A 13,690-nucleotide genomic window follows, 5' to 3' on the forward strand; every position below is an offset into this window, starting at 1 on the left:
GTTCAGCGTTTCACTTCCCCGTGCTTCACTTCACCATCAGTGTTTCCTTGGACCACCTCCAACAACACTACTTGCACTTAAATTGTTTGGAGGGCTTGGTTTCTGAGGAAAATCACCCCAAGAATGTCCAGTAGGATACAACTTCTTGCTATCACATTCCAGAATATTCCCAACTTACAAAGCTAACCTTGGAAGAATTAGACTCCTCAGGGCTTCTATTCCAAGTTATTTGATCAGCAATAATACCTTTTCCAGCTTATGGGAAGCTGCACAGTAATAACCCTTTTGAGAACAGCAAACAGAGCAATACAAGTAGGTGGTGTTTTCTTCATCTATTTTTTGTCATTACTCATGTAGGCATAGAATGTTGCGTGGTAATTCACAGTTCCATGAACTGTAATTTACTCTTGTAAGGTTATAGCCTAGTAACAAACAGTTTACAATGACTGTTTAAATAGAAAAAAGATAAAGGTTTCTATAGGACTCTGAACCTCCACAGATGCCAAGTAAGTAAACCCAGAGAAGGAAATGTACTTGCTTTTATTTCTTAAAAACACAGCTCAGTCATATAACCAAGTGATAAGATCCAATGCCTTTTAAAGTCTGGTTTTGAGAAAATCTCTCTATATTACTCTTTACTCTAATTTCTTGAAAATTCAACCAGAAATGATTTTATATATGCTGAATTGAGCCATTAATTACAAATAAATACATTGGAAAACACACATATGAACTACAAATGTTAAATGTATAACAGATAAGTAGGAAGTATTTATCAACACTGTATGTATATAAGTATTGGTTTACTTAATGATTTTGAAATCAGGTTAAGAATTTTGATGAAATATAAAGCATTTGAAACATTTTTGGAACTCAATACAATGCACAGTCTTTTGAACATATTATATCAGTTTACTGATTTTTGGGCTGATCAAAGGTTGTATTTGTTTTTGTCATTCATCTATAGAATCAGTTTTAAAAAGAGGTTTTAAAAGTATAAAAATGACTAAACCCCAAAGAAAAGTTCTATAAGACAGAAGGATAGTAGCAACATTCAGAGAAAGAGAAATCCTATCTACAATAGGAAGAGATATTCAACATTGCAATACCTAGAACAGATTTATAAAAAACAAATAACAACAACATACCCTGCGGAGTAACAACACCTGGAAATACACAGAATCAAGTGTGATAAGACTAATCAAATAGGACCAAGGCTTGGCAGATTGAATGAACCTGCCTGTATCCCCTCTGGGCTTGCCAATGGCTTACTTTGGCCAATGAAACAGTATCAACTTCATGCAGTCAGACGCTTTAAAATGTGCCTTCATACTTTTAGTTTTTGGAAGGCCACCACTACTCTGAGAACCCACTGGGCTAGTCTGCTGGAAGATCAGAGACAACAAGGAACAGTGCTGGGTTATTCCAGTTGTCCAGTCTAGACCAACTAGCCTCCAGACACCCACCCCACCAGCTAAATGAGGATGCTTGAGATTGTTCAGGCAAGATTAGGCAAGCCTGGCCCAGAGCAGAATTGCAGAGCAGAGTCAGAGGCTTGATGGAAGTATTGATAATAAAGGTTGTTGTTTTAAATTCACTAACTCTTAAAGTGGTTTGTTACTAAGCAGTATTAGAATATATCTGATATATGAGGTACAGATAATCAACAATCATGGAGTAGAAACAAGGAGGGGAAATATTTGTCATGAATGTGGGTTAGCTCTTATATTTTCAGTAAGAAAATAAGAGTTAAGCATATTAAATAATTGGACACAAGAGTTAAACATATTAAATAAATGCAGATATCATAGACAAATTTTGTGATTCCATTGTCAGAGTTGATTTCTCTATTAGGAGATTTGCTAAACAAACATAAAGTTAAAAATTCCAGGGAACAAATACAGAAATGCCATACTTAACAGTTCTCATTGAGAACTGAAGTTAAATCTTGACTGGAATTGTCCACGTTACAGCCGAATTCATGGCCAGATAACCAAAACTTGAAATCTTATTAGCAACTGTTAATTTTATTAAGAAATACTAGTGGACTTCCCTGCTGGTACAGTGGATAAGAATCCACCTGCCGATGCAGGGGACATGAGATTGATCTCTGATTGGGGAAGATCCCACGTGCCACAGAGAAACAGGCATTGCAACTACTGGAGCCTGCGCGCCCTAGAGCCCATGCTCTGCAGTAAGAGAAGGCATCACAATGTGAAGCCCACACACAGCAACCAGAGAGCAGACCCCGCTTTCCGTAAGCAGAGAAAGCCTGCAAGAAGCAACAAAGATCCAGTGCAGCCAAAAAGAAATAAAAATACTAGTGATCGACATGTGCCATATATGGCATATCACTAGTATGTTTCAGCATGATTTTTAAATTCTATTGGTTTCAAGGACAATTGACAGTGCTTTCATAACATTAAAGCCTTAAATAAAAATAGTGATTGTCAAACTTTGTTGCATATTAGAATCACCTGAATTTGGTTTTGAATTCCCAATGCCCAGAGCAAATACACCAGAATCATGGGTCCATGACACAGGTATCAACATTTTTTCATCTTTTCTCAGGTGATTCCACTGTGCAGCCACGTTTCAGAACCAATGCCCGAGTCCTAGATCTTTGCTGTCCAGTTCTACGGTGCCTAGTCACAGGCAGCTACTATCAAGGACTATTTGAAACTGTTGTCTGGATTAGGATGAGCTATAAGAGGAAAATACGAACCAGATTTTAAGATTCAGTACGAAAACAAATGTAAAATAGGCCATTAATAAATTTTTACACACATTACATGATGAAATGATAATATTTTGAATATCTGGATTAAATAAAAGACATTATTAAAGTTATTTCACCTAGTCTTTCTCTTTAAAATGCTACTGGAAAATTTTAAATTTCATATGTAGCTCGAATTTGTGGCTAACACGTCTTTCCATCAGACAGTACTCACCTCAACTCTCCCACTAAACTAGAATATAAATAATTTTAATATTCATGTGACTTTACAAACTGTTGCTTAATGAAGTATGTGTTTACATTGGCAAACTAGATATAATATTCTGTAGGCAGTTCATTTTTAAAGAAATAACCCTCTGTAACCCAGTCCTGGGTTTGCCACATGGTTTTTATCATTGCTTATGGAAAATAATTCATTGTTGTTTAGTTGCTAAGTCATGTCCAACTCTTTGTTACCCCATCAGCCGTAGCCCACCAGGCTCCTCTGTCCAAGGGACTTCCCAGGCAAGAATACTGAGTGAGTTGCCATTTCTTCTTCCAAGGGATCTTCCCGACCCAAGTATTGAAACTGCATCTCCTGCATCTTCTGCACTGGCAGGCAGATTCTTTACCACTGAGCCATCATAAGAGCTCTGATGGAAAGTTTACTTAGCATTTAAAATTCCAAGTATAATTAAAATGTGCAAAGTCATCATATTGAGAAGCTGTGTGTCAATCAATGACATTTGTCAGTGGGATAAAATATTAACAGGGAAGAGGAAAGTCAGATCTAAAAAATAACAGCAAATGTGCCTGCTGGGCATTCTGACAAATTTTGATTTTTGATAATCAAATATTCTTATAGAAAGAAGTAAGTTCACAGGTGGCTCAGTGGTAAAGAAGCTGCCTACCAATGCAGGAGACTTGGGTTCCATCCTTGGGTTGGTAGGATCCCCTGGAGAAGGAAATGGCAATCCACTCCAGTATTCTTGCCTGGGAAATCCCATGGACAGAGAAGCCTGGTGGGGTACAGTCCATGGGGTCACAAAATAATTGGACACGACTTATGACTAAACAACATCAACAACAAGAAATAAGTATATTGCAATTCTCTTTATTGAGTAGGCAACACTCAGGATATTAATCAAGTTGAATATTTTTAAAGTAATAATTTTTAAAAATCACAGAAAAAAGATGCTGTGTATGAAACTGTAGCGTAGAGCTAATTGTGTTTTCAGCTAATTGTAAACCATTTAATGCCAGCGCATTGCTTAAATTTGCAATGGACCATTCCAGGGTTGGTAATTTTTTTAAAAAATTAAAAAACTTGACTCAGCATGTATCTTTTAACTTATTTCACATCTCCTATTATTATCATTATTATTCATCAGATGATAATTAACATCCATGGCTGGAGGCCATTCCTTGCGATTTTATTAAAACTCTTCCTTTTCTAGTATAGAGTTTCCTTTAATCCCAGATTAATTTATTTCCCATTCACTGTGGCAAAACTCCTGAAATGAATATATTCACAAATTCTTATGATACAATTTAACATCCTGATTATTTAAAAATGACAAAATTGCTGTGTATTTCCCCCTCAATCACTTGCTTTTGTCAGTCCTACAGTTGGCTTATTCTCATCCACGGTGGAATCTTTTATTCTCAGCCAAAAGGAAAAAGGAGGTCACATCATGGCAGCAGCTACAGGTAAACACGATGGCCATCTCTGGCCACCTGGTTCATGGTTTCCAACTCAAATATTCCCTGTCCTTTTAGGAACACCAGTCCCCACCATTTGCTATTGTCATGTTCATTTTTAATGTATTTTCCTCATAAATCTTCATGAGATCAGGGGAATTTACCTTAGATTTGTTTTTGTTTTCTGTTTTTAACTCTAAAGTAAATTCCCTTTTAAACAAAACAACAGCTTTGACATGAAAAGAAAGACAATGAGGAAAAGAGCAGCTTTCACCTCTGAATGGCTTGAAGAGGTCTGCCGCACCCTTTCTTATTATACCCTGTAAGCTCTGAAGTGAGTGAGTCAGGGGAATGAGAAGGTTATTTTATTTAATATTCATCACTTTGCTCAAAACGTTTTTAAAAGATACTCCTCTACTTCACTGGTTTGCATCAGACCAAATTGTGCAAAACTGGGGCTCACAATGGAGGCAGGATGAGGAAGGGGAGCCCCCAGCATCAGCCTCCTGAACAAGGTACAAATAGCTCAATCATCTATGTTCTTCCTGAGGCTCTTGCCACATTCTGTCTTAAATTACAGCTATGGTTACTCACAGGCTATTTGATCAGTTCCCCGAGATCAGGAATGTTGCCTAGTATGTAATAAATGGCAATATTTGTAGATTAAATGGAATATATTATCCATTTTTGCATGCTCCTAACAGCTATAGCCTTGTCTCAAAAGGGATTCAATAAACACACTGATTGGGTGCTGTATCACGCACCTACTCTAAGATTGGGAATTATTTCCAGTGTAAACACTTCTAAGGTTTCTCCTTCCTGGTAGCCAGTAGAGTTAATTGAACTGGCACTTGAACTGAAATAAAATGCTCAGATGTGAACTCATGTCTTTGCTTTGCATGTCTGGTACAGCGATCTTTAGCTAATGACTCATTAGGCATTTACTTGCAAATAATCAAAATCTTCATATGTTATCACCTTTTCGGTGTATCACCTTTTTTGCTATATCAACTAGGGAGACCAAAATTTTGTTATCTCCTAAATCAATTTTTAAAATTTAATAGTATTATCCAGGGAATTAAGGAAAATCTCACAGGCTCAATAGCCACCTTCTCTTCTCTTTTGGTTTTTACCTTTGGCATTCATTCAAAAGTAATAGTAGTTGCCATTTATTCAGACCCTAACATCTGCTGGGTGATTTACTCATTTTTATTTTAACTTTACACAACCTTATAAATTAAAGATTATAATACCCATTTTTTAGATTCAGATGATAATTAACTTACCTTATATTCATAACCACACAAGGTATATTAGTCAGGGTTCTTCAGAGAAGCAGAACCAACTAGAGAGAGAGAAAAAGAGAGAGACTTATAAGGAATTGACTCACATGATTGTGGAGGACGACAAGTCCAAAGTCTTCAGGGTGAGCGGACATGCTGGAGGCCCAGGGAAGAGCTGCAGTTCAAGTCCAGAATTATTTTTTTTTCCAAGGGAGTTCAGTCTTATTCTGTTGTATAAGGCCCACCCACATTATGGAATGCAATCTGCTTGACTCAAAATCCACTGACTTAAATGTCAATCTCACCTGAAAAAAACAACTTCACATAAACATGCAGACGATGTTTGACCAAATACCTGCGTACAGTGGCCTAGCCAAATAGACACATAAAATTAACCATCATACAAAGTAAATATTATGATTCCATGCTACTGCAGGGGAACAAAACTTGCCATCCCAAATGTCTCTTTGGTATGCAGATTTTTTTCAGACTGAAAACAATCAAACCCAAAAGACTCAGGAAGAAACTTTGACCTTCCCCATAACTGCGACAAACAGGCACTTTCCTGGTGATCCAGTGGTTAGAACTCCACATTTCCAATGCAACGGGTTTGGGTGAGATACCTGGTTGGGGAACTAAGGTCTCACATGATGTGCAGTGCAGTAAAAAAAAAAAAAAAATTAATTGTTTCAGATAAAAGGCATATTCCAGGAACAGAGCTATTACCAGAGACACCAACCAAAAAAATATATGGGCTAAGGGTGGTAGGGGAACAGCTTACAGATCAGAGTCTACTCAGTGTCTTCTTGTCTCTACAGGGCCTAGAAAACATTTATTTACCAAACATTTGCTTTTCCACCTTCATAAGAATTGTCTTCTTCCCCTCTGAAGTCCCAGCCACAGTTGGTAACAACTTTTATTTTTAAACTGAAGATATTTAAGATGGGGTTTGAGCCATTTTGGTGAGTTACTCAATTTTTTTGGCTTTCTCCCATGAATACGTTATTAAACTTTTGTTTTGATTTTCTCCTGTTACTCTGTCTCAACCTAATTCTTAGACCAGCCAGAAGGGTAGAGTGAAATTTCTTCCTCCCTGACATTACAATCGAATACAATAAGCACCGAACAACTGCACAACATCCAAAAGTTTGCTATGAAGGATCTGGAGTTTATAAAAGAACTTTCTGTTTTCAAAATCGATTTATTTTTCATTTTGTGTACTATCTCCCAAATTAACGTTGCTGTTGTTGTTGTTGCTTTTATTTTTCAATTAAGAAGAAGTATATTCTCCCAGGGCCAAATTCATTTTAAAAGAAGTATTGGGTTGGCCAAAAATTTTGTTGGGATTTTCTATCACATCTTATGAAAAACCCAAATGAACTTTTTGGTCAACCCAATATTTAGGGTTTGTAGCTGTATATTTTAGAGGTCTAATTTATCCACTAATAAATATCTACCAAGGTTGATGATCAAGTCTAATAAAGTAGGTATCGTCATGAGAAATAGAGAGCTATTTCTCAAACAAGCAGTGACAAAAACTAGGAAATTCTGTCTTTCACAATCTCTGAAAACGTATCCACGCATTCCCTGAGGCCAACACTTGAATTCAGGACCCTAATACTTCAATAGCATTTCATGTCTGGTCTTCAATTTATGTTCCAAAATTCAGCATTAATCAGACCCCCACACCACTGGACCCTTCTCCCTGACATCTCTAGTAGTTATCAATTGTCTAATGAAAAAAGCTGAAAATTTGAAGTGAAGCATCAACAGTCTTTTCTAAAGGAGCATCAATACCTTTCTACCCACCGTTTTTGCCCTTCACTATGAACATTCAGGTTCAATTTTGGCCCCAAGAAAAGTTCATGTATTATTTGATTTTGTGTGTGTTGTGTGTGATTTCTGCCTTTGCAGAATCCAGGTGATCTGATCTTCTGACTCCATCTCTTTCCCCTCTAGGCTAAGTTTTCTCAAGACCCTAGCCAGCGGCAAGTCTCATTCCCCAAATTGCTTAACAGTGTTGTTAAGGTTTGCAGATTCAGGTAATGGGTAATACTTTGGCCACCTGATGCCAAGATCTGACTCATTTGAAAAGACCCTGATGCTGGGAAAGATTGAGGGCAGGAGAAGGGGACGACAGAGGATGAGATGGCTGGATGGCATCACTGACTCAATGGACATGGGTTTGGGTGGACTCCGGGAGTTGGTGATGGACAGGGAGCAGCGGAGACCGGACCGGCGTGCGGTTCACGGGGTCGCAAAGAGTCGGACACGACTGAGCGACTTAACTGAATCTCTATGCGCTTTTCTCATCTGGTCAAAGAGAGGACTGGAACCAGTGTCCGAAAAGGAATCCCAAAGCCAAATGCAATTGGTTCCCCATGACCTGAGTATGTTCCGCGTTCTGCACGAAGGCTCTACCAAAGTAGGTGCTCAATAGATGTTTAACACTTTTAACTGACAAATGACACCGAGTAAAAGACTGCAGCCTGTGGGATAACGGCGACCTTGCCTCTCCGTGAAGGGTGCCTTTTGGCGCTCGTCCACCGGCCTAGGTTTCACTGGTGCAGGGTCAGCGCCCGTTGCCGCCAGGGCAGGGGCAGGCAGGGCAGTGCGCATGCCCGGTGTCCAGGGGCGCCTCCGGGCGCGCAGACCGCTCGGCCCCGCCCCCGGCGCTCGGGCGCGCGCACTCCTCGACCCCGCCCCCCGAGCTCGGGCGCGCGCGCGGCCCCACGGAGCGTACCCTGCGTGCGGGTCCCCGCCGAGCCCGCTGGGCGCCGCATCCCCGAGAGCCCTGGTCCGGGCCTGAGCAGCTGCCCCCGGCCCGGGCGGAGTGCGGTACTCACGGCGGCGCCGCCTGCGGAGACGGGACCGGCGCGCGGTGAGTGAGGGCGCCGCGGGCGGGCGGGCGGGCGCCTCCGCGCGTGCGCAGCGCCGGGCCGCCGAGATGGGGCGCGCGCCCGACCGCGGGCCGCAGGGGCCGAGCGCGGCGGGCCGGGGCCGGGCTGCGGGCGGAGTGGGGGCCGCGGCGGGCGGTGTGGGGGGCACCGGCTCTGGGGGCGCGGGCCGCGGAGGCGGTTTTCGGACGGGCTCCCCAGGACGGCGCCGGTCCCTTTCTGGTCCCGGCGTCCGGCTCGGGACAGGGCCCGCTGCAGCCCAGGACCCCGGGGAGGGCCGAGGCGAGCCCCCTGGGCCCTGCCGGCCGCTCGGGCGCCCGCCGCGAGCGCGACCCCGGGAGGCGGCCGCGGTCCGGGAGGGGCCGTCGAGCAGGTGGCGGCCGCGCCCCCCGCCTGGGAGCCGAGGGCTGAGCGCGAGCAAACTTCCCCTGAGTGACTGTCCCGGGGCGCCGGAGGTCCCGGGGGCCGACCCCCGCCCTCGGCCGCCCCGGGGGCTGCGGGGCCCAGGCAAACGCTGCTGGGCTTCTGCCAGTTCGGTTTCCTTGTGGTCCTGCAGCTCGTCCTCCAAGTTCTGAGCGGTGTTCACGGCCCATTCGCTCTTGAGATAGATGTGCAGGTTTGGTGTTTTGGTAAGAAGGGTATTTGCTCTCTTGGGGAGAATAGACTTATATTGCCTGGTCTTGTTATCTCAAAGAAAGTATTGTTAGGGCATGCCGGGGACTCCTATTTATCAAGAAACCTATTGTCCTGTGTGCGCTTGGAGAAAGCTAGCTAATTTCTATTATTAGCCGTGAAAAGACAAAGAGCGATGATTGTGCTTTCTTTACCCCCTTTTCTGTCTCTCTTTCATCCTTTGATTTAAATACTCTCAGCCACATCTTGGAGTACTGTAGTTCCCAAAACTGGCTCCACGAAAGCGTCACCGGGGAGTTTTAAAACTCTAGGCTCAAAACTGAAGACCAAGTAAAACGCGGTATGTAAAGTTCCCTCAGTGATTCCAGCGGTGCAGCAGAGTTTGGGAAGCACCGGTTTAATATAAGAAAGTCAGGTTTTGAGTTTTGCGAAGTAGCAGTTTGATACTGCTGAGATGAAACGCTAGCTTCGTTCTCCATAGGCAGGAACTCACAAAGAGTAGCTTGTTCCCCGCCAGGGGACGGAGGGAAGCGTCTCTAAAGGTTCAAACTTCGGCTAAACACGACTCCGGCGTCCAGGCATTGTTCTAACTACTGCGTTGAATTTCTTAGTAGTAAGGCCACCCTCTCTGACCCCTGCCTTGGCTTCTTCTAACTCGCTCTCAGCCTCCCTCCCCACCCTTCCCCAGCTCCCCCTTTCTAGCCATCCATCCCACAGCCTCTGGGAGGATCCCCTCCCCCAGTAAGTTCTGACTCTCCGGGGGGGGGGGGGGGGGCGGGGTTGTGTGTGTGATAGTTGCGGGTTACCATAGCAACGGGTCTTCCAGGGGAAGTGGGCGGGTCTACCTTTGGTTTGCTGCAGAGGACGCTTCCTTTTCTAAAGAGTTTGAATCCCCCTTTTCTTGGCCTCGGCTCAGGTAAAGGTGTGTTCACACAGTCCCAGGTTTTCTTTAAGTGATTACAGAATTATTTATCAGTGCTGTTGTATGGAGTGACAATACGAACAGCTCTGCTGTTCTCCCCTGAAGAGATTCTCTTTTACCAATCTCTGCACTAAGAACTTGTGTAACAAAGTTCTAAAAGAGATGAAAAGCACCTTTAAAAAGAACCCTTGATTTTCCTTTGGGGCACACACATCTTCGAAGGGTAAGCGTCATTTTTCTAAAGTCTGAAGACATACTCAAGAAGTTTTAAAAGTGAAATATAACCCTACATCCTTGCCAAAACCTTTGCTAATTTGTGACTAGATACCATTGTCAGTTTGTAAATTGTTTAATTCCTAGAAAGTTCTTTGCCATGATTCTTTGCCAAAAGTTAGACCACTTGTAATGTTATACTTTAAAATAGGGAAGGAAAGGCACAGTTCTTCTACAGATTCACCCACTCCTTCCCTTCCCCAACACACACACATCTAAACAAAGACAGGTTTTTAAAAAAATGTTCGTTCTTTTATGCACAAAACAGTTATTCCCATTCCCTCGCCAATTCATTCCAGTTTATTTTGCAAGGAACTCTTAAAACTGTTCGTGTAAAATAGTTCAGACGTGTCTCCAGGCTTGTCCGTGTTTTGAAATCTTTCAAACTTTGCTATGTAGATGATCAGAATCTGATCAGTCAATCCAAAATGCTTATGGTAGTACAGAGATTTCCAGCATGTATTAGGGATTGAAGAAGTTTTCTCTACTCTGGTTTTATGTGCTAGTTAACTTTTGGACTGTCAAGCAAATTTTGTAAGGCTGATTTTCCCCATTTTACTCTGAGCAAAGAAAAATAGTGGAAAACCCTTTGATTTGATGGACCTTGTAGTTCAGCAGTTAAGCTGTGCAGCTAAGAAGGTAACTTCTTACCTGATCCTCAGTTCAGTTCAGTCGCTCAGTCGCGTCCAACTCTTTGAGACCCCATGAATCACAGCACACCAGGCTTCCTTGTCCATCACCAACTCCCGGAGTTCACTCAAACTCATGTCCATCAAGTTGGTGATGCCATCCAGCCATCTCATCCTCTGTCGGCCCCTTCTTCTCCTGCCCCTAATCCCTCCCAGCATCAGGGTCTTTTCCAGTGAGTCAGCTCTTCACATGAGGTGGCCAAAGACTTGGAGTTTCAGCTTCAGCATCAGTCCTTCCAATGAGCACCCACGACTGATCTCCTTTAGGATGGACTCGTTGGATCTCCTTGCAGTCCAAGGGACTCTCAAGAGTCTTCTCCAGCGCCACAGTTCAAAAGCATCGATTCTTCGGCGCTCAGCTTTCTTCACCTAATCTTAAGGACATAAAAATCACAGCAGTGTCATCCAGAAATAAACAGCTCTACACGGCATGATGTGCTTCCGTTTGTCCCATTTTATTTGTCTGCATAGATACACTTTTAAACAAAATTGATATTTTAATTTCATTTGTAGTTTTAAATATTGCCCCTTTGCTAATATATCACAGACATTTCTTGTGCCCTTAAATCGTCCTCAAAAGTAAAACTTTAAACGATGGATATGTCAAAGTTTGTTTAACTAGTTTTCTCTTCTTTGACATATTCCATTTTTAGTGTTTGGGAATATGGTATTAAACTCTAGTTGCAAATCTTGGCCTTTTCCGATTAAGTGACCTTAATTACCTAATTATTTGATTGTGCTTCCTTTATGCATAGAATAGGGGTAATAATTGTGCCTGCAACATAGAGTTTTGGAGCAGTGGAATGAACCAAATAGAAATAGAGCAAGGTCTTCAGCAGAGTCTGGCAGAGGAGGTAGGCTCACAAAGTAATAGACACACAGGTCGAGCTGGGGTAAAGGCGCTTGTCTGAAAGTCTCGCTGTCTCTGATGTCTCAGGCTAGATTTATAGCAGAATTCCTGGGGCAAAGGTGAACTCCTTTATAACTCTTGAGGCCTGCTGCCAAATTGCTTATATCAGGACACATCGATTCCCTTACGCGCTAGATGGTCTTCCTGTAGTGTCAGCACTCCAGTGTTTGATCTTTCCTGATTTGCAGGAAAAATGTGGCCTTACTTTAATTCATATTTTTTGGGTAGCTAGTGAAATTAGTAATTTGCTTTTTATTCGTTCATTTGCCTTTTGAGAATTGTCTGTTCAGGTACTTTGCCCGTTTTATTCTTAATTGATGATTTTTTAAAATGATTTTGAAATGTCTGTTTAACATGTATTAGATTTGTACAATGGCTTCCCTGGTGTCTCAGTTGGTAAAGAATCCACCTGCAATGAGGGAGATCTTCCCTGGGTTGGGAAGGTCCCTTTGAGGAGGGCATGGCGACCCACTCCAGTATTCTTAACTGGAGAATCCCCATGGACAGAGGAATCTGGCCGGCTACAGTCCATGGGGTCACAGAGTCGGACACGGCTAAGTGACTTGGCACAGTACAGGTTTGTACATTTAATTTTCTGTTAGCACATGGGTGTGAACTGTCTTCCAGCACCCTCTCCTCCTGAGTCAGCCCTGTCTACCAGCAGATCTGTTAGACAGTCTGCCCTTTCTTCACTGGGTTGTGGTCTTCCATTCTATTATATTTTAGGATCTTGACTAACTTTTGGGTCTGTTTGAGGTCTTACTCATCAGTGATTGATCTCTAATCTTAATCAATGCTAAATCTTTTTAATTGTACATTTAGGATATATGGAAATATCTGCTAGAGCAAGTCACACTGTTCTTTTAAAAATCCTACTTATAGCCATCTGTCCTTTCAGGTAAAGATGATCTTATTATCTTTATACTAATACATGCATGTAATTAAATCTAAGAGTACTAAAATACTTACTTAAAGTAAGTGGCCATCTCTCCATCCCGTCAGGCTCCTCAGTGGCAGCCTTTAGGCTCTTGATGGGTTTTTTGAGTTTTTCCCTGGGACCACAAGTATGATCTTTTCCTCTTGGGCTAGTCAGAGGCTGGTCCTCTGGTGGCACCCTGTGCTGGGAGAGGGTCCAGCTGCCAGTGATCCCGAGGCCTCTGGCTGGAGTCTTATCATCCTCTTCACTTTGGGGAAGGTTCTGGTGCTCTCGCAGTCTGAAGACTTAATCAGGTCCAGTTTGTTAGGGCTCTGGGACTGTGGGGCAGAACTCCACAGTGAGAAGGTGGGAAGGGCATCCAGGAAGTAGGGTTTAGTTTACCTGCCTTGACCCTTTCTCCTCCAGTCTGAGCAGACTGGAGTGCGTCTCAGCTCGCCTCACGGGTGATGGGGCGTCCCCCTCTCAGGCCTGCAGAGTTGCTGTTTGTCTGTCTGCTTCCCGCTGTCCTGATTGTGCTGTCATCTTCACGACAGGTCTCATATGCCTGATGCATGGCTTCTGGAAAGCTCTCTTCACTGACATCTGTGTGGAATGCAGGAGGAGGATGTTTGAATGCTTGATGTTTTGTTAAACATGCCGTCTTAACCTGGAGGGCTCTGCAGATGAATCCTTAGAACTGAGAAGTGTCCAGTGATTTTGCTTCTTTGACAGGGACCGTCATGTATACAG

At 42.9% G+C, this 13,690-nt stretch overlaps 2 protein-coding genes across 4 annotated transcripts in view; one reads left to right on the forward strand and one right to left on the reverse strand.

Annotated features, from left to right (window-relative positions):
* Positions 1-524: 524 nt before the first annotated feature.
* Positions 525-13,514, reverse strand: LOC138417272 (collagen alpha-1(I) chain-like). Its single transcript, XM_069547078.1, has 4 exons — positions 13,403-13,514; positions 8,444-9,284; positions 5,704-5,762; positions 525-2,704 (listed from the first exon to the last, which is right to left on the reverse strand). The coding sequence occupies exons 1-3, from the start codon at positions 13,512-13,514 to the stop codon at positions 5,735-5,737; spliced, it is 981 nt and encodes a 326-aa protein (XP_069403179.1). The 3' UTR covers positions 525-2,704; positions 5,704-5,734.
* BTBD3 (BTB domain containing 3) overlaps positions 8,378-13,690 on the forward strand; it is a 33,590-nt gene continuing 28,277 nt past the window's right edge. The window contains exon 1 of one of the 3 annotated variants that reach the window (XM_069547096.1): positions 8,378-8,581. The gene's annotated coding sequence lies outside the window, so the exon portion shown is untranslated. The remainder of the gene's footprint in view (positions 8,582-13,690) is intronic. The other 2 variants (XM_069547095.1, XM_069547094.1) reach the window with 2 other exon arrangements.

This window comes from Ovis canadensis, chromosome 13, assembly GCF_042477335.2.
Source record: "Ovis canadensis isolate MfBH-ARS-UI-01 breed Bighorn chromosome 13, ARS-UI_OviCan_v2, whole genome shotgun sequence".
NCBI classification, from domain to species: Eukaryota; Metazoa; Chordata; class Mammalia; order Artiodactyla; family Bovidae; genus Ovis; species Ovis canadensis.

Coding starts and splice junctions, on each gene's coding strand:
- LOC138417272 (XM_069547078.1), bottom strand. CDS start 13,514: ATGCATCAGGCATATGAGACCTGTCGTGAAGATGACAGCACAATCAGG. Junction 9,285..13,402: donor AGGGGGACGCCCCATCACCC/GTGAGGCGAGCT, acceptor ACTTTCTTTGAG/ATAACAAGACCAGGCAATAT. Junction 5,763..8,443: donor GGCGGGGACCCGCACGCAGG/GTACGCTCCGTG, acceptor CTCTCTCTCTAG/TTGGTTCTGCTTCTCTGAAG.